The 22,971-nt window shown below is 36.0% G+C and overlaps 1 protein-coding gene across 1 annotated transcript in view; it reads left to right on the top strand.

Annotated features, from left to right (window-relative positions):
* The first annotated feature begins 21,926 nt into the window (after nt 1-21,926).
* SKAP1 (src kinase associated phosphoprotein 1) overlaps nt 21,927-22,971 on the top strand; it is a 241,111-nt gene continuing 240,066 nt past the window's right edge. The window contains exons 1-2 of the mRNA XM_065897986.1: nt 21,927-21,939; nt 22,172-22,277. Of these exons, the coding sequence (XP_065754058.1) occupies nt 21,927-21,939; nt 22,172-22,277 (119 nt within the window). The remainder of the gene's footprint in view (nt 21,940-22,171; nt 22,278-22,971) is intronic.

The following is a 22,971-nucleotide window of genomic DNA, read 5'->3' as shown; positions in this document are numbered from 1 at the left end:
GCAAACCACAACCAGAACATGCTGACAGTTTCTCTATTGTGTGCTGACAACTTCCTGCAAGCCAAAACAAAGCTGGTGGGTATGAGTTTAACCTTGCCAACAAGTTTTACCCCTTTAACAAAAAGCAAGAAATATATGCCTTAAGGATTAAAACTACTTGCCAGATCGAAAATTTAATGCAAGGTTTAAAACAAGTTCTAAGCAAACTAAAAGTCATTTCCCCCCACTATGATACTTTTATTTAATTGGTGTGAAAATGGGCAAGACAAGGTTTCTATGAAGTCTTCCATCGTTAGAATAGAAAAATGAACACTAAAGTTTCAGAGGTTTGATTTTAGGGAGATATTTAAGTCACTGCAGAAATGCTAATGGTCGGATACCTTCAGCATACTCGTAACAAGGAATCAGAAATTATTATTTTTTGTTTGTTTCTACCAGAAGCTGTCAATGAGACTTTGTAGAAGTTGGATCAGCAACCAGGCTGTTTTTTTTTCTGTAAAATAGCAATATGTTACATAAAGGGATAGGTGTGACATTTAATTAAATACCCAGACAAATAGAATACTCAGGTATCTAGAATGAAATGTGGCCTTATGTTACTTCCAAGGTAGAGACTGTTTTAGTTTGGCAGGCATGATTTGCTAGGCATGGCAAAGTGAGTGGACATAGTCTGTGACTGGAAAGGACATCTTACTGTTAGCGGCTCACTCAAGGAAGTCCCGAGGATGATGCAGATCTTTACTCCCCGCCTACCGCATCAATCCAAGCAAAGGACTCCTGGGATGGGTCCCTGAGAGGGGTCCCTCCTCCCTTTGATATCCCCTTCTCTTCTCCACAATCCCAACAAACATTTTCTACACCCCTCCTTTCTCCATACAGGCTCCCATCTCCATCCTAGAGGGGTGATGTGTCATCTTTAAGGCTTTAACTCCTTCAAAGTGTTCAGAGTGAAGCATCTATAAGATAAATTAAACATTTTGATTAGAAAAAAACACTAGGTATCACTGAAAATTTAAGAGATGAGGCTGAAGTAGTATCCTGCTCCTACAGTTTTTTAAAAAATAGTTAATAGATTGTTTTCTAAAGTTTACTTAGGTATTTTCTTTTAGACCCCCTTTTTCATGGGAAAAAGAACCATGTTCCTTAGGTTGATTTCCAGGCCAGCCCATTTTTAAAAACTATTTTGTGTCCCTCTTTGTTAGATGGAACACTCCCTTTATCCCCTGTTCCCTAACTCCAAGCTCTGATGTTGGTGTTCTGACTGGAGAGTGACTCCAATGGGCAGGACTGGGAAAGGTATGAGGAGCTGGGTGGGAGCTAGGTTGGAGTTCCCAGGATTAGGGAGGAGACTTATTTAATGAGCCAGAATGAGAGCAGGAATGGGCCTCACCTAGCGGGGAGGTGAGAGCCAGTGCAGGGACCCAGAGCAAAAGGAGAACAGAATTTCCTCTCATCTCCCTCTCTTCCTCTCCTGTCTCCTTACTTCCGACCCCATCTCCCATTGAGAGTGTGGCTGCCAACAGGCTTGGACGTGCTATGATAAGAGGAGGAGGCTATGAGATGGGGTGAGGAGTGATGATGGAAGTCAGCAGAAGGTTGTTGAAGTATAACGACTGTCAAAGCAGCAGCAGTGAGAGAATGGATATTTCTGTGATTGTGCTCAGCCAGGACAACCATTCACATTTAAAAAGTATTTGCAAGTACTTGGGGACTTTTTTAAAAAAAATCTAAATAGAGGGTCTGAAATACTGCCCAGCATTAAACTTAATAGAATTAATTTGGTGAGTCATTTTAGCCTATGCCAACACTTTTTGCATGTAGACAAAAATCTCAAATATTTTCTTGGGTATAATGCCAATATAGGCAGAAATTCATGGCACCCTTCTTTTCAGAAATGTGAATTCTGCTTTAGTAGTTCAAATACTTTTGCAAAATATCCCCTCTAGGAACACTTTGATTGGTTTTTGGTTGGTGGAATTGTTTTCAGCAGCATTTGGCCATTCATCCTGCCTTCAAATAGAAGATTGATTGAAGCAAACTTTTGAGTTTTAGAAACAATATATCAACGAAAAAAAATTGTAACTGTTAAAGAACACCAACTTAAATATTTTGTTCTTTCTGTGTATAAGGAGCATTACTTAGAAAACAGATGGAGGCAACCTTTATTTTTCACTAGTTTGAAAAATGTGACACATAGGATGTCGTTCTTCTCCAAATAGAAGAGTAGCCTCATAAATGGACAAGGTCAGAGGTTTGGGAGAATGTCAGAGACTTTGACCAGTCTACAGAACCTAGAGATCTTGGGTGCATCCTGTCAAGTCAGAATCTTTTCATCTGGCCTTAGGCCGTGCAGTGGTTTCTCCCAGGGATGTGATGATTATATCATGTCTACAGAGTTTCACATACCTTCTGTCCCCTTGTCCTTCTTTGTTTTCTTTTTCTATCTTCTTTTCCTACTCTGGTTTGCTGGAATAGATATCCATAAGTTGCCTGGAAGCTGAGGGAATCTATGTTTTAGGGAAGCTGTGAATTATAATAGGAAGATGCATCTTTGCCAGAGCTGTTTACCGTTTAAACATGAGACTTAAAATCATTGTATATTACTTTTAGTACAAAATACTGTATGTTGCTACAAGCTTGCCTTCTAGAATAATCTTTCATCACTGTCCTCTCACCCCTAACCTTTATGTTCTGCCCTCCAAGTTAGAATTCTTTCAGTCTCTCCAACTGAACTAAGATCTATCACCTCAGGACCTTTGCACATAATGTTCCCACGCTTATGCCATTCTTTTCCTCATTCTACCACCTCCTCCCCATCCCCAGCAGACCTACTTGACCTGCTAATCTGTGGGCTTCAGATGAAAGGTCAGGTCTCTGAGAGCTCTCCCCTGACTTACTTCCCTCTAGGCTAGTTGCATCCACTCTAGGCCTGTGCCCCCCTCACTTTTCTTATTATAACTCATATCACAATTTATTCTGATTGTCTATTTAAGTCTTTATTCTTTGGTAGACTGTAAACTTTTAGTTTAGATCTATCTTGTTCACTTTTTCAGTATTTAGCATGTAATAAGTGCTCAGTAAATATTTGTTAAAGAATAAAGGCATTCAGAAAAAATGTGGCATTGTTTATGGTATGTTTCTGATTTTGTCTTTTCTCTTTGGTGTGAGGACATTTACACCAGTGTGGTATTGCTCACTCACCAGTCAAAGGTAACTAGGTGTAGACCCTGTAACATCAAGTATTATGTGTAGTGAGTGCTGTGATGTCAGAGGCACCTCAGGAGTGTTCTTACTCAGTTAGTGGTGTTTTTCACTCTGGATTTTGCAGTTGCAGGAGCCTAAGGCATCCTGATGTGATAGGACATGATGTTTATATTAAAGGAGTCCTTGTTTGTACAAGGCTGATTGCTTAATGGAAAACCCACCCAGAGAGAGTGGTAAACTTGGTTAAATACAGGAGGTGAAAATCTCTTCCTTGTTCAGTGGTGAGTAATGTGTTTCTGAGCAGGGTTGCTCAGGCACCTTCAGGTCATAATCACTATAAGTAGCATCATCTTGCATTGAAAGGCAAATGTATTATATGTTGGTCTGTAATTTCCTTAATATCTGTATCAAGTTTTGATATCAGGGTTATGCTGGCTTCATAAAATGAGTTGGGAAGTGTATAAAATACTAGATGTATAATCCCTCCTATAGCTCTTGCTTTTGACTTATTTATGTTTTCATGATTATAAATTTGTTCATCTAGTGAGTTGTGGGAGTATTTTTAGATCAGCTTTTTTTAAAAAAATGATGAGACAGATGGAAGAGATTGTCTTCGTGTCATTTTATTCTCCTGAGTAGATGACACTTGCAGGTGAAGGAACAAGTACTTAAATTAACAAGTGGCCCTCTAAAGTGTTTTGAAATGAAGCCTTCAAAAAAGTAATTTAAAGTGAAACTTAAAAAGTAAAGTCATAATAAAATATCAGATTATCAAATATCCCCCCAATGAGTTGGGGGATAATTATATCCTGTTGATTCCGTTTTAGCAGTTTTAGTATATACAAATACAATTACATGGGATATTTTACTTATAAGCATTTAGTAAGGAGAGTAGAAGTTCAAAATAATATATATATATATATATATATATATATCTACATTTATCATCTATAGGCATGAAGTATTCATTTTAACCATCCATCTCTCACAGGATCTCTATTCCCCACTTTCTCTCTGCTTGGGTGGCCTCCTTTCCTATTCCCAGCTATGAACCAGCACAACCCACTACCACTGAGTGAAATGAAGAGGAGGGAGAAAAATTAAAATCTGTCTATCCAAGCTAAGAGTAGTATTACATTATGCTTGCATAGTGATTTTAATTTTACTTATTTTTTCATATTCTAAAACACATATTTTAGAACATTTAGAAAATATAGAAAAGTATGAAGAAGATGATAAAAATGGCTTGTAATTCCACTACCTAGAGATGACCATTGTTAATATTTTGGTGTTTATCACAGTACCTGACTGACCTATAGGAGGGACTCAATAAAGATTGGGTTAATGAATGAATTTAACCCAGTCCCTCCCCCCTTCTTCTGGTAAAATGTGAAGATTATATCATATACCACTTTAAAAAATTAATAGACTAGTTTTTAGAATAGCTTTAGATTTACAGAAAGATTGAGCGGGTAGTACAGAGTTCTCCTATTCCCCTTACCCCCCAGTTTCCTCCATTATTAACATTTCACATTACTATGATACATTTATTACAATTAATGAACCAATATTGATATGTTATTGACTAAGTCTGTAGTTTATTCCATTTTCCTTAGATTTTACCTAACGTCCTTTCTGTTTTCCAGGATCCTATCCAGGATACCTCATTTAATTTATTTCTTTAGACTCCTCTTCTCTGCAGCTGTTTCTCAAACTTTCCTTGTTTCTGATGACCTTGAGAGTTTTGAGGAGTACTGGTCAAGTATACTGTAGAACGCCATATATCAGAATTTGTCTGATGTTTTTCTCGTGATTAGACTAGGGCTACAGGTTTTTGGAAAGGAGATCACAGAAGTAAAGAGCCATTCTCATCAAATGTCGAGGGTACATACTATCAACATGATTTATGACTGTTGATGTTGACTTTGATCACCTGGCTGATATAGTTATTGTCAGGTTTCTCCACTGTCAAGTTACTCTTTATTTCCCCTTTCAATACTGTACTCTTCGGAAGGAAGTCTCCATGTGCAATCTACACTTAAGTGTTGGTAGTTATGCTCCTTCTTCTTTAAGGTGGAGTATCTATATAACTTATTTGGAATTCTTCTGCACTGGAGATTTGTGTTTTCTCCCCCCATGTATTAATGTATTCAGTTATTTATATCATTGTGGACTCATGAATACTTATACTTTGAGTTATAATCCAATGTTACCTAACTTTGTTGCTCAAATTGTTGTAGCTTTGGCCATCGGGCGCGCTTTTACTTGGCTCCTGGGCTCCTTTTGACATGCCCCATGAATTGTGTGTGTGTGTGTGTGTGTGTGTGTGTGTGTGTTTTGGGCACTTCCTTACTTTCTGGCACTACAAGATACTCCAGGGTCATCTTGTGTGTGTCCTGCCCCAGTCCTAAAATCAGCCATCTCTCAAAAAAGCGTTGGTTCCTTTTACTGAAGATTGGTATTAGAAATCAATATCTGGGTAGTAGGTGTGCTCATTGTCACTGGAATGTTGTTTCTTTTAGGCCTTCTCAGCTGACAAAGCAAAGAAATATATGTGTCCAAGGTAACCCCACATATAAATATATCTATAAGCAATTTCTATACATAACCATCTGTATCTATACAAAGTTAAACATGAGTTCTTATTGATGTCTTCCATTCTTAATTCATTTTAGACTCCTTACTATTCTTTTTTTAAATTGAGCTCACATTGTTTTATAACATTATATAAGTTTCATTTGTACAACATTATATTTCTACTTCTGTATGCGCTCACCACCGAAAATTTAGTTTCTATCTGTCATGTACAGTTGACCCCCTTTTACCCATTTCACCGCCCACCCCCCTCCGATAACCAATACTCTGTTATCTGTATCTACATGTTTGTTCTTTTTGGTCTGTTTTGTTCATTTATTTTATTTGTTTGTTTTTTATATTTCACATATGAGTGAAATCATACAGTATTTGTTTCTCCCTTTGACTTATTTTGCTTAGCATAATACCCTCAAGGTCCGTCCATGTTGTCACAAATGGCAAGATTTCATCATTTTATAGCTGAATGGTAATATATTGTATTTATATATACCACATCTTCCTTATCCATTCACGTACTGATGGCTGTTTCCATATCTTAGCTATTGTAAAAAATGCTGTGCTGAATATAGAGGTACATATATCTTTTTGAATTAGTGTGTTTGTATTCTTTGGATAAATACCCAGAAGTGGAACAGCTGGATCATATATTAGTTTAATTTGTAATTTTTTGAGGAATCTCCATACTGTTTTCCATAGTGGCTGCACCAATTTACACTCCTACCAACAGTGCATGAGGGTTCCTTTTTCTCCACATCTCCTCCAGCACTTATTACTTCTTACCTTTTTGATAATAGTTATTCTAAGGGGTGTGAGGTGATATCTCATTGTGGTATTGATTTGCATTTCCCTAATAATAATGTTGAACATCTTTTCTTGTGTCCGTTGGCCATCTGTATGTCTTCTTTGGAAAAATGTCTATTCAGCTCTTCTCCTTAATATTCTTGCTGCTTGCTCTTATCTTTTCCACTCCAACACTAAGAAACTTGGCTCCCACCATTCATCATCCATTTATTGTTTGATTAGAGTATGCATGTATAGCAGTATAAGAATTGATAACCCCTACACCCGTTGGAAACAACTTTATTGACTAGGGTCCAGTATTCACGTGCAGTTCCTTTTGCCTTTGGTCTTATAGACTACCCATTTCCAGTGTTGCTTAGGTCAGTACCTTTCCCCCATTTCTTCAGTGAGTTTAATTCATATATTTGTAATCAGTTAGATTATGTTGTTACAGTCTGCATTTTTTCCTGAGATTCCCCAACCTACTAAATGAGTTTTTGAAATTTGCAGACATTAAGGCTCATTCTTTGTGTTGTAAAGTCCTATAGGTTTTGATAATTACATAAAGCCATGTGTCAACCATTATTAAAGTATCATACAGTATCGTTTCACTGCCCTACAAGCCTCCTGTGCTTTACCTATTCATCCCTCCCTGACTCCTCTTGAACCCCTGATCTTTTTATAGTGTTGCCTTTTCCAGAATGCTATGTAGTTGGAATCATACAGTATGTAGCCTCTTCAGATTGGCTTCTTTCACATAGTGATATGCATTTAAACTTCCCCCATGTTTTTTCATGGCTTGAGAGCTCATTTCTTGTTAGCACTGACTAGTATTCCACTGTTTGTATGTACCACAATTTATTTATCCACTCACCTACTGAAGGACACTTTGGTTGCTTCCAAAATTTTAGCAAGTATAAATAAAGCTGCTATAAACATTTATGTGCAGATTTTTGTGTGGACATAAGTTTTCAACTCAATTGGGTGAATACTCAGGAGTGTGATTGCTGGATCTTTTGATAAGACTATGTTTAGCTTTGGAAGAAACCAGACCATCTTCCAAAGTGGCTATACCATTTTACATTCCCATCAGCAATTAGAGTTCTGGTTGCTCTACATCCTTGCCAGCTATCGGTATTGTCAATTTAAAAAAATTTATCCATTCTAATAGTTACATAGTGATATCGCATTGTTGTTTTAATTTGCAATTCCCTAGTGACATATGATGCTGAGTGCCTTTTCATATGCTTATTTGTCATCTGCGTATCTTCTTTGGTGAGAAGGTACACAGATGACCAATGCACATCTTATATCCATTTTAAAATTGGGTTGTTTGTTTTCTTATTGTTGAGTTTTAAGAGTTCTTTGAATATTTTGGATATAAGTCCTTTATTAGATATGTGTTCTGCAAAGATTTTCTACCAGTCTGTGGCTTGTCTTTTCATTCTCTTAACACTGTCTTTTGCGGAACAGAAGTTTTCCATTTTAATGAAGCCTAAATTATTTCTTTCATTCATCATGCTTTCAGTCTTGTAACTAAAAACTCATTGCCAAACCCAAGGTCACCTACATTTTCTCCTGTGTTATCTTCTAAGATTTTACAGTTTTGCATTTTACATTTAGGTCTATGATCCACTCTGAGTTAATTTTTGTGAAAAGTTAGAGCTGTGCCTTTTTTTTTTTCATTTGGATGTTTAGTTGTCACAGCACAATTTGTTAAAAAGACTATCCTCTCTCCACTGAATTGCCTTTACATCTTTGTCAAAGATCAGTTGACTGTGTTTGTGTGAGGCTATTTCTGTGTTTTCTGTTCTGTTCCATTGATCTGTGTCTGTTCTTCCAACAGTACTACTCTATCTTGATCACTGTAGCATAGTAGTAAGTCTTTAAGTTGAGTAATGTCAGTCCTTCAGCATTCCTCCTTCTTTCTCCTCCTGTCATCCTCCCTCTACTCTTCCTCCTCCTCCTCCCCCCTTCCTCTTCCTTTTCTTCTTCTTCTTCCTCTTCTCCTTCTCCTTTTCGTTCAGTATTGTGTTAATAATATGCTGTGAGAATTTTTGAATTCCTTAAATTTTCTTCATGAATATTATTTTTAATTGGTTATATAATATTTCATTATATGATCTATGATATAACCAATAACCAGGGTTTAGTGGAAAAAATTCAGAACATTTGATATCTCATTTTTGTAAATGAAAATAAAAAGGCTTTGTTAGCACAGAATAAAAACTGAAAGAGTTAGGAGTTCCCTGGTGGTCCCGTGATTAGGACTCCATGCTTCCACTGCAGGGGGCATGGGTGCGATCCCTGGTCAGGGAATTAAGATCCTGCATGCTGCCCGGCGTGGCCAAAAAAACAAAAAACAAAAACCTGAAAGAGGATGGGATTGCAAATTTTGTTGCTTATATCAATTTCTTTATTTTCCGATGTTTCTACGGTGAGTAACAATGCCTTTTTTGTTAGAGGGAAAGGTAAATATGTTTGTGTTTGTTTTCTAAAGTGTGAGAAATATCTTTTCTTCCTTTTCCCCTCTCAATCTGATATTGGTAATTTGGGTTTTCTCTTTTATCCTTTTATGAATCTTGATAAAACCTTTAGGGACTTATCAAATTTATTGGTCTTTTAAAAGAACCAACCAATGTTTTTTCGGCTCTCTATTTAATTGATTTCCATTCTTATCTTTATTAATTTCTTTTTCCTGTTTGGAGTTTAGTTTGTTCTTCTTTTTCTAGTTTCTTAAGATGAAAACTTAAATCATTGATTTTAATCCTTTCTTCTTTTCTACCATAAGCATTTAAAGCTGTATGTTTCCCTTAAGTGTGGATTTAACTGCGTCCTACAAATTTGGATGTGTTGTATTTTACAGTCATTCAGTTTATTCAAAGAAGAGTATTTCCTCTTTGATTTACGTTACTTCGAATTGAGGCTTTTTAGATATCTCATTGTTATTGATTTCTAACTTATTTTATGGTCAGAGAACATACTCTAAGATTTTAGACATTTGGTGTTTTTTTGTTTGTTTGTTTGTTTTTTTGCAGTACATGGGCCTCTCACTGTTGTGGTCTCTCCCGTTGCGGAGCACAGACTCTGGACGCGCAGGCTCAGCGGCCATGGCTCACGGGCCTAGCCGCTTGGTGGCATGTGGGATCTTCCTGGACCGGGGCATGAACCCGTGTCCCCTGCATTGACAGGTGGACTCTCAACCACTGCGCCACCAGGGAAGCCCGACTTTTGGTGTTTATAAGACTTATTTTATGGACTAGAATAAAGTATATCTTGGTGAACATTTCATATGCACTTTAAAAAAAGTGTATTCTGTAGTTGTTAGATGTAGCATTCTATGAATGTCAATTAGATCAAAGTTGTTGATAGTGTTGTTCAGGTCCTCTATCTCTTTGCTGATTATTTGTCTAGTTGTTCTATTAGTTTCTGAAACAGGGTAGTAAAATCCCCAACTATGATTGTAGATATGTCTTTTTCTTACTTTAGTTGCATTGGAATTTGCTTCAGGTATTTTGCAGCTATTTTATTATGTGCATACACTTTATAATTGTTCTATCTTCCTGATGACTTGGCCCTTTTATCATTATGAAATATCCCTCTTTATCTCTTGTAATACTCCATGTACTGAAGTCTACTTTGTCTTACATTAGTATACCCATTCCATCTTCCTTATGTTTACTCTTTGCATACTGTATAATTTCCATTCTTTTTTTTCAGCCTATCTGTGTCTTTATATTTAAAGTGTGTCTCTTATAGATTACTTTGAACAATTATATGCCAATAAAATGGACAACCTAGAAGAAATGGACAAATTCCTAGTAATGTACAATCTCTCAAGACTGAATCAGGAAGAAATACAAAACATGAATTGCATCAGTATTTTAAAAACTCCCAAGAAACAAAATTCCAGGACTAGATGGCTTTACAGGTGAATTCTGCCAAACATTTAGAGAAGGGTTAACACCTATCCTTCTCAACTATTCCAAAAAAATTGCAGAGGAAGGAATGCTTCTGAACACATTCTGTGAAACCAGCATCACCCTGATACCAAAACCAGACAAAGATATAACAAAAAAAGAAAATTACAGGCCAATATCACTGATGAACGTAGATGCAAAAATCCTCAACAAAATATTAGCAAACCAAATCAACAGTACATTAAAAGGATCATACACCATGATCAAGTGAGATTAATCCCAGGGATGCAAGGATGGTTCAGTATCCACAAATCAATCACTGTGATACACTACATTAACAAATTGAAGAATAAAAATCATATGATCATCATATGTTGCAGAAAAAGATTTTGACAAAATTCAACATCCATTTATTATAAAAACTCTCAGTAAAATGGGTATAGAGGGAATATACCTCAACATAATAAAGGCCATGTGTGACAAGCCTACAGCTAACATCATACTGAATGACGAAAAGCTGAAAGTATTTCCTCTAAGGTCAGGAACAAGATAAGTATGCCCTTGAGGGTATTATGCTAAGTGAAGTAAGTCAGACAGAGAAAGACAAATACTGTATGATTTCACTTATATGTGGAATCTTAAAAACAAAACAAATATGAACAAATGTAACTAAATGGAAACAGAGTCATAGATACAGAGAACAAACAGGTGGTAGCCAGAGGGGAGGGTAGTGGGGAGGTGGGAGGAGAGAAATAGGTGAGGGAGATTAAGAGGTACAAACTTCCAGTTACAAAATAAATGAGTCACAGGTATGAAATGTACAGTTTGGAGAATATAGCCAATAATTATGTAATATCTTTGTATGCTGACAGATAACTAGACTTATCATGGTGATCAGTTTGAGATGTATAGCAATTTTGAATCATTATGTTGTGTGCCAGGAACTAACATAGTGTTGTAAGTCAATTATACTTCAAAAACAAACAAACTCATAGAAAAAGAGATCAGATTTGCAATTGCCAAAGGTGGAGGGTGGAGGGAGGGGGAACTGGATGAAGGCAGTCAAAAGATACAGATCTCCAGGGCTTCCCTGGTGGCGCAGTGGTTGAGAGTCTGCCTGCCGATGCAGGGGACACAGGTTCGTGCCCTGGTCCGGGAAGATCCCACATACCACGGAGCAGCTAGGCCCGTGAGCCATGGCCGCTGAGCCTGCGCATCTGGGGCCTGTGCTCCGCAACGGGAGAGGCCACAACAGTGAGAGGCCTGCGTGTACCACCAAAAAAAAAAAAAAAAAAAAGATACAGATCTCCAGTCATAAGATAAATAAATACTAGGGATGTAATGTACAACATGATAAATATAATTAACACTGCTGTACAGTTTATATGAAAGTTGTTGAGAGTAAATCCTTAGAGGTCTTATCAGAAGGAAAAAATTTTTAATTTAATTTTGTGTCTATATGAGATGATAGGTATTCACTAATCTTACTGTGGTAATCATTTCATGGCATATGTAAGTCAAATCATTATGCTGTACATCTTAAACTTACATAGTGCTGTATGTCAATTATATCTCAATAAAACTGGAAGGAAAAAAGTGTCTCCTGTAGACAGCATATAATTGGGTCTTGCATTTTTATTCAGTTAGGAAAATCTTTGCTTTTTAATTGAAGTGTTTAATTCATTTACATCTAATATAATTATTGTTATGGATGGATCTAGGGTCTACCATTTAACTATCTGTTTTGCAATTGTCACATTTTTTTTTATTACACTTGCTTTTAAAAAAATTAATCAAATGCTTTTAGTATTCCATTTTAATTTCTCTATTTTAGAAAATTGTTCCTCCTTATTTTGTTTGTTAGGGTTGTTCCAGTGATTACAATATGTTCCTTAACTTATCACAGGCTACTCAGAGTTAATTTTATACCACTAAAGGGGGTTCATTTTCTCCCCTTCCCCCATCCTCTGTTTTATTGCTGTCACATATTTTGCATGTACAGATGTTATAAGCTGTGCAATGCAGCGTTATAATCTGTGCTTTAGCTCGCCAGTTATCTTTTGAAGAAATGAAGAGAAAGAGGAAAAAAAGTGATAATATTTTATATTTACCCACATATTTAGCATTTTGGTACCCCTGTAGATCTGAATTTCCCTTTGGTGTCAGTTCCCTTCAGCATGATGAATTTCATTTAGATTTGTTTTTTTAGAGCAGGTTTGTTAGCAAAAAGTTTTCTCAGTTTTTGTTTATCTGAAAAACGTCTTTATTTTGCCTGTACATTTCGACAGCTATTGTCATTGGATATAGAATTCTGGGTTGACAGGTTTTTTTCCCTTTTTCTTTTCAGTACTTTAAATGTGTCGTTCTAGTGTCTTCTGGCCTCCATTATTTTTGATGAAAAGTTAACTCTCATTCCTATCATTATTTTCTTATGGGTAATGGGTCATTTTCTCTAGCTTCTTTGAAATTCTTCTCTTTATCTTTGATTTTCAGCAGTTTGACTATAATTTGCCAGTGTTTAGTTTTCTTTATGTTTATCCTACTTGAGGTCCACTGAGCTTCTTGAATCTGTAAGTTAATATTTTTCATCAAATTTGGGAAATTTTTGACGATTATTTCTTCTGGTACATTTTCTGTCCTATTCTGGTTTTGACCTTCTGAGATTCCAAGTATATGTAAGTTGTGGCATTTGGTGTTTTCCCACAGCCCACTAAGCTTTTTGCCTAAGGGTGCTCCCTAGCCACTCCACCCCACATGGACTGGGAGTACCTTTAGGTGAAAAGCTATATAAACACAAGTCTCACCCTGCAGTTCCTTTCTTTCAAGGATCAAATCCCCACCAATTTCTGCCTGCTTTTGGCTACTGTTTGGTGCCCTAAGATAGTTGCTTTTGAATTTTTTGTCTAGTGTTGATAATTCTTATCTATCGGAAAGTCATTCCAACATAAGCTCTTCTACTATTACCCAAAAAGCTACCGATTTTTAAGGAATTTATTTTCTGGCTACCCTAGTGAATTCTTACAATTTCTAAAAGTTTTCCAACTTCATAGTTTTAAGCTTATGTCTTTGGTTATAATATCTGTGCATAATGATGTTTTTTTTCCTTCTAAGACTTCTTTTTGTCTAGAACCTCCAGAACAATGTTATTTGACAGTGGGAGTAGCTGGAAAAACAATCTTTAATAATATTGACTTTAGGGCTTCCCTGGTGGCACAGTGGTTGACAGTCTGCCTGCCGACGCAGGGGACACGGGTTTGTGCCCCGGTCTGGGAAGATCCCACATGCCGCGGAGCGGCCGGGCCTGTGAGCCATGACCGCTGGGCCTGCACGTCCGGAGCCTGTGCTCCGCGACGGGAGAGGCCACAGCAGTGAGAGGCCCACGTACCACAAAAAAAAAAAAAATAAAATAATAATGACTTTAGTTTTTCAGCCATAAATATGATGCTAGTTTGCGACATATATATTCCTTAGGTTAAGAAGGTATTCTTTTACTTCTATTTAATATAGTTTTGTCACAAATAGATAATAAATATAATCAGAGGTGGTTTTGTCATTTGCCAAGAGGTTTGTATAGACTTCTCTTTTAACCTATTAAATAAATATCTAATACATCAGTAATATTGAAACATCTTTATATTCCCAGGATAAACTATATTATTCTTTTAATATACTGCTAGGTGTGATCTACTAGTATTTTATTTAGGATTTTTGTATCTATATTAACTTTATTTTTTAATTTTATTTAAAAAATTTTTAAAACCTTTTAATTTTATATTGGAGTATAGCTGATTAACAGTGCTGTGTTATTCCTGTCCTGCATAGCACAGGGAGATCAGCTTGGTGCTTTGTGACCACCTAGAGGGGTGGGATGGGGAGGGTGGGAGGGAGACGCAAGAGGGAGGGGGATATGGGGATATATGTATACATAAAGTTGATTCACTTTGTTATATAGCAACAACTAACACAACATTGTACAGCAAATATACTCCAATAAAGATGTTAAAAAAAAAAAAAAACCACCCCAGTGCTGTGTTAGTTTCAGGCACACAGCAAACTGACTCAGCCATACACACACATGCATCCATTCCCCTTCAAATTCTCTTCCCATCTAGGTCATCTCATAATACCAAGCAGAGTTCCCTGTGCTACACAGTAGGTCCCCCGTTGGCCATCCATTTTAAACAGCAGTATGTACATGCCAATCCCAAACTCCCTAACTCTCCCCGCCCCCCACCCTTCCCTCTATATTAACTTTAAACTGATTCCTTTTTGTGCTCTTTTAGAACTGTGGTTATGCTAGGTTATATGAAATGATTTGAGAAGTTTCTCATAATTTGAGAATTATACTCAGGAATAATTTATATAGAACAAGAATTATTCATTACTTAAAGGTTTGAAAAACATCTAAAAAACTATATTAATATGAACTCAAAAAAACATTTAGCAACCTTTTCTTCTTTTCCCCTGGTTATTAGCCTGTTCAGGATTCAGGTTTTCCGTTTCTCAATTCAGTTTTAGAAATTTATATTTTTCTCAGAAACTTTCACGGAGATTTTCATATTTATTTGCATGGAACTTTATTTTGTTTACATAGCACTTTGTTTTTGAAATAATCTTTTAAAGGGGTAAAAATGATGCCCACTATCATAAAATTTAAATATGCATAAAAGCACAAAAAAGAAAATTAAAATAACTTGAAATCTCACCAACTTTATCAAATATTTCATTATCTTTAAAAAATTTTTGTGTTTGTTATTGCTTCTTTTTATTCTGCCTCATTTCTGTGTATTTGTGCGTTCTCTCCCTTTTCCTTGATTACATTTGCTGATGATATATCAATTTACTGGATTTCCCCTCACTTCTGAAAAGTCCCAGCTCTTATACTTATTTAGCATTTATATACATATTTTTCTCACTATTTTTAAGTTCAGTGGTTTTGTAACCACTAAGTTGTGCAATGGAACCTTTTGAAAATTGAAATCTTATGTGAAATCCCAGTGTATAAATAGATAAAAGCCAAGGACTTGTGATTAAAGCAAAGGGGATCGTGAGTGGAAGGAAGGGAGTTTCCCAGAGTTTCACTCACTTGACCCCACCCCAACCCCAACTTCTCTTTCTTATCAGACGCTTATGACTCCAGAGAGCACTATTAGACAACCACTGTTCTGACTTATTAATTCTGCTTTTATCTTTATTGTTTCTTTTCTCCTCCTTTCCATAGGCTGGTTTATTGCTCTTTTCTGATTTTTTTGAATTTGGTGCTTATTGTATATCTTTTCATTCTTTTTTATTTAATATTGGAAATATAGAAGTCTATAAATCTGTCACTCTGTACAATGCTGGTCACATTTTATAATATTTTACACAGATTGTTTTCTCAGTACGTGGTAATTATAATTTCACAATTATTGTCATCAGTGATATATAATCTTATGAGTTTTATCTGTTTTGCTACATTTTTCTCTTTTTTCTATATTTTATTATATTGAATATTTTTAAAATCTTTTGTTCTACTTTTATTACATTAGTGTTTGAAAAATCATAGTTGAACCCATTTGCTTTAATTATCATTGTCCAGGATGGAATAGTACCCATTAGCCCTATGTAAATAAGTAATTTAGCACGTTTTTCTTCTTCTCTATTCCTTTTCTAAATGCATTCAGATGCTTATTACATTTTTTTACAAACATCTTAATTAAGAATTACTTTTTAAAATAAGTTTTAAACTATACTTAACCACAAGTATCTAGATTTAACTTATTTGGCTGTTTTGAATTTCATCACCACCTCTTTCTGTTGATCAGTGTGTCCTTGAAAAGATTTTCTTCAGGAAAGAATGTAGGTGGTAGAAATTCAGAGCCACAACTGTTGGAAAATGTTTTGTTGGTCTCCTTCATTTTATATAACCAACATCTTGCCTATGCTTAGAATTCTTGAGCACAGTATTTTTCCTTTAAAACACTGTAAAACTTTCATCTTCTAGTGCTTATTTTGTGGAGAGGCCATTTTGACTCTTTATTTTGTAGACTACTTACTTTTTTCCATGTCGGTGCTTGAGGAATGTTTTCATTTTCCTTCAGTTTTGAAATTTCAGAAGGATATGTGTAGATGTTGTAATTTGTTCATTTATGCATTCATTTTTTTTTTTTTTTGTGGTATGCGGGCCTCTCACTGTTGTGGCCTCTGCCGTTGCGGAGCACAGGCTCCGGACGCGCAGGCTCAGCAGCCATGGCTCACGGGCCCAGCCACTCTGCGGCATGTGGGATCTTCCCGGACCGGGGCACAAACCCGCATCCCCTGCATCGGCAGGCAAACTCTCAACCACTGCGCCACCAGGGAAGCCCCATTTATATTTTTTAACAGCTTCATTGAGATATAGTTCTTATGTCATACACCCTACCCATCCCATTTAAAGTGTACAATCCAGTGGCTTTTAGTATAGTATTCACAGAGTTGTGCAATCATCACCAAGATAAATTTTAGAACATTTTCATCATCCCCAAAGAAAACTTGAACCCCATAGCTTTCATTCTCTAATCCGCCTCCATCTCTCCCACAGCCCTAGGCATCCGCTAACCTACTTTCTGTTTCTATAGATTTTTGCCTATCCTGTATATTTCATGTAAATGGAATTATACAATATGGAGCCCTTGTGACTGGTTTCTTTTGTTCGGTGAAATAATGATTTCAGAGATTTATTTGTATTGTAGCATTTCATTTTTTATTGCTGAATAATATTCCATTGTATAGATATGCCACATTTTATTTATCTATTCATCAGTCGATGGACATTTGGGTTTTGTCCACATATTGGCTATTAAGAATAATGCTGCTCAGAAGACCTAAATAGACATTTCTCCAAAGAAGATACACAGATGGCCAACAAACACATGAAAGGATGCTCAACATCACTAATCATTAGAGAAATGCAAGTCAAAACTACAGTGAGGTATCACCTCACGCCAGTCAGAATGGCCATCATCAAAAAATCTACAAACAAGAAATGCTGGAGAGGGTGTGGAGAAAAGGGAACCCTCTTGCACTGTTGGTGTGAATGCAAATTTATACAGCCACTATGGAGAACAGTATGGAGGTTTCTTAAAAAACTAAAAATAGACCTACCATATGACCCAGCAGTCCCACTCCTGGGCATATACCCTGAGAAAACCATAATTCAAAAAGAGACACGTACCACAGTGTTCATCGCAGTACTATTTACAATAGCCAGGACATGAAAGCAACCTAAATGTCCATCAACAGACGAATGGATAAAGAAGATGTGGCACATATATACAATGAAATATTACTCAGCCATAAAATGAAACAAAATTGAGTTATTTGTAGTGAGGTGGATGGACCTAGAATCTGTCATACAGAGTGAAGTAAGTCAGAAAGAGAAAAACAAATACCGTATGCTAACACATATATATGGAATCTAAAAAAAAAAAAAGGTTCTGATGAACGTAGGGGCAGAACAGGAATAAAGACGTCGATGTAGAGAATGGACTTGAGGACATGGGGAGGGGGAAGGGTAAGCTGGGACGAAGTGAGAGAGTGGCATGGACATATATACACTACCAACTGTAAAATAGATAGCTAGTGAGAAGCAGCTGCATGGCACAGGGAGATCAGCTCGGTGCTTTGTGACCACCTAGAGGGGTGGGATAGGGAGGGTGGGAGGGAAATGCAAGAGGGAGGGGATATGGGGATATATGTATACAAATAGCTGATTCACTTCGTTATACATCAGAAACTAACACAACATTGTAAAGCAGTTATACTCCAATAAAGATGTTTAAAAAAATAATGCTACTATGAACATTTGTGTACAAGTTTTTGTTTGAACACCTGTTTTCATTTCTCTTGGGTAATATCTAGTAGTGGAATTGCTGGGTCATATGGTAACTCTCTGTTCAGCCTTTTGAGGAACTGCCAGACATTTACAAAATGGCGGCACCATTTTATATTCCCACTGGCAATGTATGAGGGTCGTAATTTCTCTTGATCTTCGACAGCCCATGTTATTGTCCATCTTCTTAACTGTAGCCATCCTAGTGGATGTAAAGTGGTACCTCATTGTGGTTCATTTTCCTGGTATCAACTGATGTTGAGCATCTTTTCATTTGTTTATTGGTCATTTGTATATCTTTTTTGGATAAATGTCTATTTAGATCCTCTGCTTGTTTTAAGATTGGGTTGTTTGTCTTTTTATTATTGAGTTGTAAGAGCTTTTTATACTTCTGCATATGTCTCCTATCAGATATATGATTTGCAAAATTTTTCTCACTTTCTTGATAGCACCCTTTGAACTACAATAGTTTTTCATTTTTTTAAAGTCTTTATTGAATTTGTTACAATAATGCTTCTGTTTTATGTTTTGGTGTTTTGGCTGTGAGGCATATGGGATTTTAGCTCCCCGAGTAGGGATCGAATCTGTACCACCTGCATTGGAAGGTGAAGTCTTAACCACAGGACCACCAGAGAAGTCCCCAATAGTTTTTCATTTTTGATGTCCAATTTTTTCTTTTGTTGCTTGTTCTTTTGGCATCATATCTAAGAAACTATTATCTAATCCAAGGTCACAAGGATTTATGCCTATTTTCTTCTAATAGTTTTAGCTTTTACTTTTTATTAACTCAAAATGTGATCCATTTTGAGTTAATTTTTGTATATTTTGTGAGGTAGGTGTCCAACTTCATTTTTTTGCATGTGGATATTCAGTTGTTCCAGCACCATTTGTTGAAAAACTGTTCTTTTCCATTGAATTGTCTTCGCATCCTTATCAAAAATTTATTGACTGTAAATGTGAGGTTACTTCTAAATTCCCAGTTCTTTTCCTTTGACCTGTGTGCTTGTTTTTATGCCAGTATTGTATTGTCTTGATTACTGTTGCTTTGTAGTAAGTTTTGAAATCAGAAAATGTGAATCCTCCAAATTTGTTCTTCTTTTTCAAAATTGTTTTGGATATTCTGGGTCTCTTGGATTTCTAAATGAATCATAGGATTAGCTTGTCAATTTGTGAAAAAAAGCCAGCTGAGATTTTTATAGCGATTGCATTGAATCTTTAGATTAATATGGAAATATTCCCATATTAATAGCAGTAAGTCTCATATATGAACATGAGATTCTTCCCATTTATTTAGGCCTTTAATTTCTTTCAATAATATTTTGTAGTTTTCAGAGTTTAAGTTTTATACTTCTCTTGCTAAATTTATTCCTAAGTATTTAATTCTGTTTTACGTTATCTTAAATGGAAGTTTCCTAATTTAATTTTCATTTTTTCATTACTACTATATAGAAATACAACTGATTTTTAAAAATATTTATTTATTGGCTGCACTGGGTCTTCATTGCAGCACGCGGGCTTCTCTAGTTGTGGCATGCGGGCTCCAGAGTGCGCAGGCTCTCTAGGTGTGGCTCGCAGGCTTAGTTGCCCTGCGGCATGTGGATCTTAGTTCCCCAACCAGGGATCGAACCCGCGTCCCCTGCATTGGAAGGTGGATTCTTAACCACTGGACCACCAGGGAAGTCCCATTACAACTGATTTTTGTGTATTAATCTTGTATCCTGCAAACTTATTGAACTCATTTATTAGACCTAATAGTTTTTCAATGGATTCCTTAGGGTTTTCTTTATACAAGATTATGTCATTTGCAAGTAGAGATAGTTTTACCTCTTCCTTTCTAATTTAGACTCTTTTAATTTCATTTCTTGCATAATTGCCCTGGCCAGCACCAGTACAATGTTAAGTATAAGTGGTGAGAGGAGGCAGCTTGTCTTGCTGCTGATCTTAGAAGCAGGGAGGAAGCATTCAGTCTTTCACTTGTTGACCTAAAACAATCAAGCAACCAGTTTTTTTACCAGCAAAATGGGTTTATTTGGGAACAGCAAAGACTTGCAATTCAGGACGTGCAATCTATGGTGATCCACAGGCAAATCCAGAGAACAGAAGAAAGGAACTTTCTTTTATAGAGGAGAAGAAGGAGTTGGGAGGGGCTATTATAAACCAAGAGTCCACTGGAGAAAACTGGGAGTTCAAAGTGTAATGGCTTTTCATTGGCTGAGTTGTGTAACAGTCTCCCATTGGCTGGGCTCTTGCAGGGCAAGGAGAAATTTTTCCTTCCTCCTTCTGGGTAGTAAAGTATCAACATTCTTCCTGTTGGAGTTACAAAGGTACATCCCTTCCTGTTGGGTCTGCAATTGACATCTATGGGTAGGGCGTGAGCGCTCCCTCTTCTGGTATCCTGACTTACTTAAAATGAGGGTTCTATTTATTACTTTTTACACACCATTGTGATGTTAGTGGGTTTTTTGTAGATGGTCTTTATGAGACTGAGGAAATTTCCTTCTATTCCTAGTTTGTTGAGTGCTTTTTTATCATGAAGTGCTGTTGAATTTTGTCGAATGCTTTTTCTGCATCTATTGAGATGATCACGTGGTCTTTGTCCTTTATCCTATTAACATGGTATATTACATTAATTGATAGCATTTATTTTTTACCTTTTAATTAAACTTCTCATTTTTTCATTCTTTAGCCTTTAGAGGAACTTGGAGGAACCTATTAAATGACATATGCAATAAATGTGATGCAGGTCTTGGAAGTTGATGGTGGTCCTCAGTGAATTTTTTACTTCTAGAACTTCATCAAAAGTACATCTTATACCCCATCAGAAGTTCTGGTAATGGCTATCTAGGATTTTTTTGTTTGGTGTTGTTGAGTGGTGTGAATGTAAAACAAAATTTTAAGTATGCTTATGTAACCCAACTGTATACATTCATAACATTATCTTGATAGTATATATAATACAGTTTCATATTTTTGGAAGTGGAAGTTTTTAACCATGTTATTTATATGCTTTTTAGGGATTATAATTATTTTATGCATAATAAAGCGTATAGCTAGCATTTCTGGCAATTATAATCATTATCAGTTTATTTTGTCTTTGAAAATTTGTAAATGCCCCCCCAATTTCTTTTAACATAACATCATTTGTTCCATATTATATATTTCTATCATGTATAGAAATAATATATAATTATGCTCACATAATTGCAGTTTCCTTCTCTTGGACACATTTTTTCTTCTCCATGTGGGTTCCTTCAATTGGTTGCATTGTCATTTTCATTAATGATGCATCTGCTAATTAATTTTTCTTCTTTGACTGCCTGCCCTTTTTGTTCTTGATTTTGCAGTTCAGCTCTAGTTTAAATTTCAGTTCTATTTACTGGTATTTCTCTCTAGCTTCTATTGGCTTGTGACTTGTTTGTAATGTTTACATGTTTATGAAACTGACAGTCCACCCTCTGCCATCGGTGATAATTAATATTTGAATGTTTCTTTAAGATGGTTTAGAAAATAGTTATTTCTTATGGTTAATATATGCATTAGCTTTCTAAATTCATAGCAAGGTCTTGGATTATCAGAAAATGTCATTTACAGGCATATATAAAGTTTTATTTATTTTTTATTCTGGTGAAATATATGTAGCATAAAATTTACCATTTTAACCACTATTAAGTGTACAGTTCTGTGGCATTAATTACATTCCCCTCGTTCTACAACTTTAAAGTTTTTAAAGAGAAAATAATACCTGTTTCTTAGTCCTTCAGATTTTCCTCCTTCTCCCTTAGTACTTTTTCTTTTCCATTGATCAACTTTCCTTTTCTTTTAGATACTGAGGAGTTCCTGGGAGAAGTTTTGCGGAATGAGAACCTTAGTGCTGGTGCAAGGGACAACAGAGACCATATTCTACGGGGCTTGCAGCAAATCAAAGCTAGGTTTGTATAAACCGGTTCCATTATTCTTCTTCATAAGCTTTGAAACAATTTATAATCAGTAAAATCTACTTTAATTGTATATAAATTAGCAAAGTAAGATGCACCTATCATAGATCTTTATACTTGGTAGAGGCTTAATAAATGTGTACTGAATTGCACTGGAGGTAGGCAGGCATATTTAGGGTAGTTTACCAAAATGGAAATACTTTGATAATTATGTATGTTAAAAAAATTATTCTGCTTTCTGCTTTGGATTGTTATGTTAGTCTTTATTGAACACTTTTGCAAAATGTGTGAAAAGCTAAATATTTGTGCTTGTCCAAATTACTGAAAGGGAAGATGTTAAGCACTATGAGGTAATTTTCGTTAGGATTTTTGGTCTTGCTTTTATATCCACATGTCCTTTCCTAATAGAAAACTTAAACTGGACGTATCCAGTTGATTCTCTGAGCATAGTAGAATGTCTTAGTCTCAGACTGATTGGAATATCATGCTCATTAAGTTTTTGGTTTTTTTAAATTAAAAGCCCTGACCTAATTTGTACCTTTTAGAATGTGAGCACCTGACAGATGCATACACTTGCTTGATGGTGGAAGAAATAAAAATTTTCCTTTACAATATATTTCCCGACCACCTCTTGCTTGAAATGTGGTAATTGAACGAGAGTTGGGGATAAGAGAGTGTTACTTTACGT

The sequence above is a fragment of the Phocoena phocoena genome, chromosome 19, assembly GCF_963924675.1.
Source record: "Phocoena phocoena chromosome 19, mPhoPho1.1, whole genome shotgun sequence".
NCBI lineage: Eukaryota > Metazoa > Chordata > Mammalia > Artiodactyla > Phocoenidae > Phocoena > Phocoena phocoena.
This window is presented reverse-complemented; position numbering and strand designations above follow the sequence as displayed.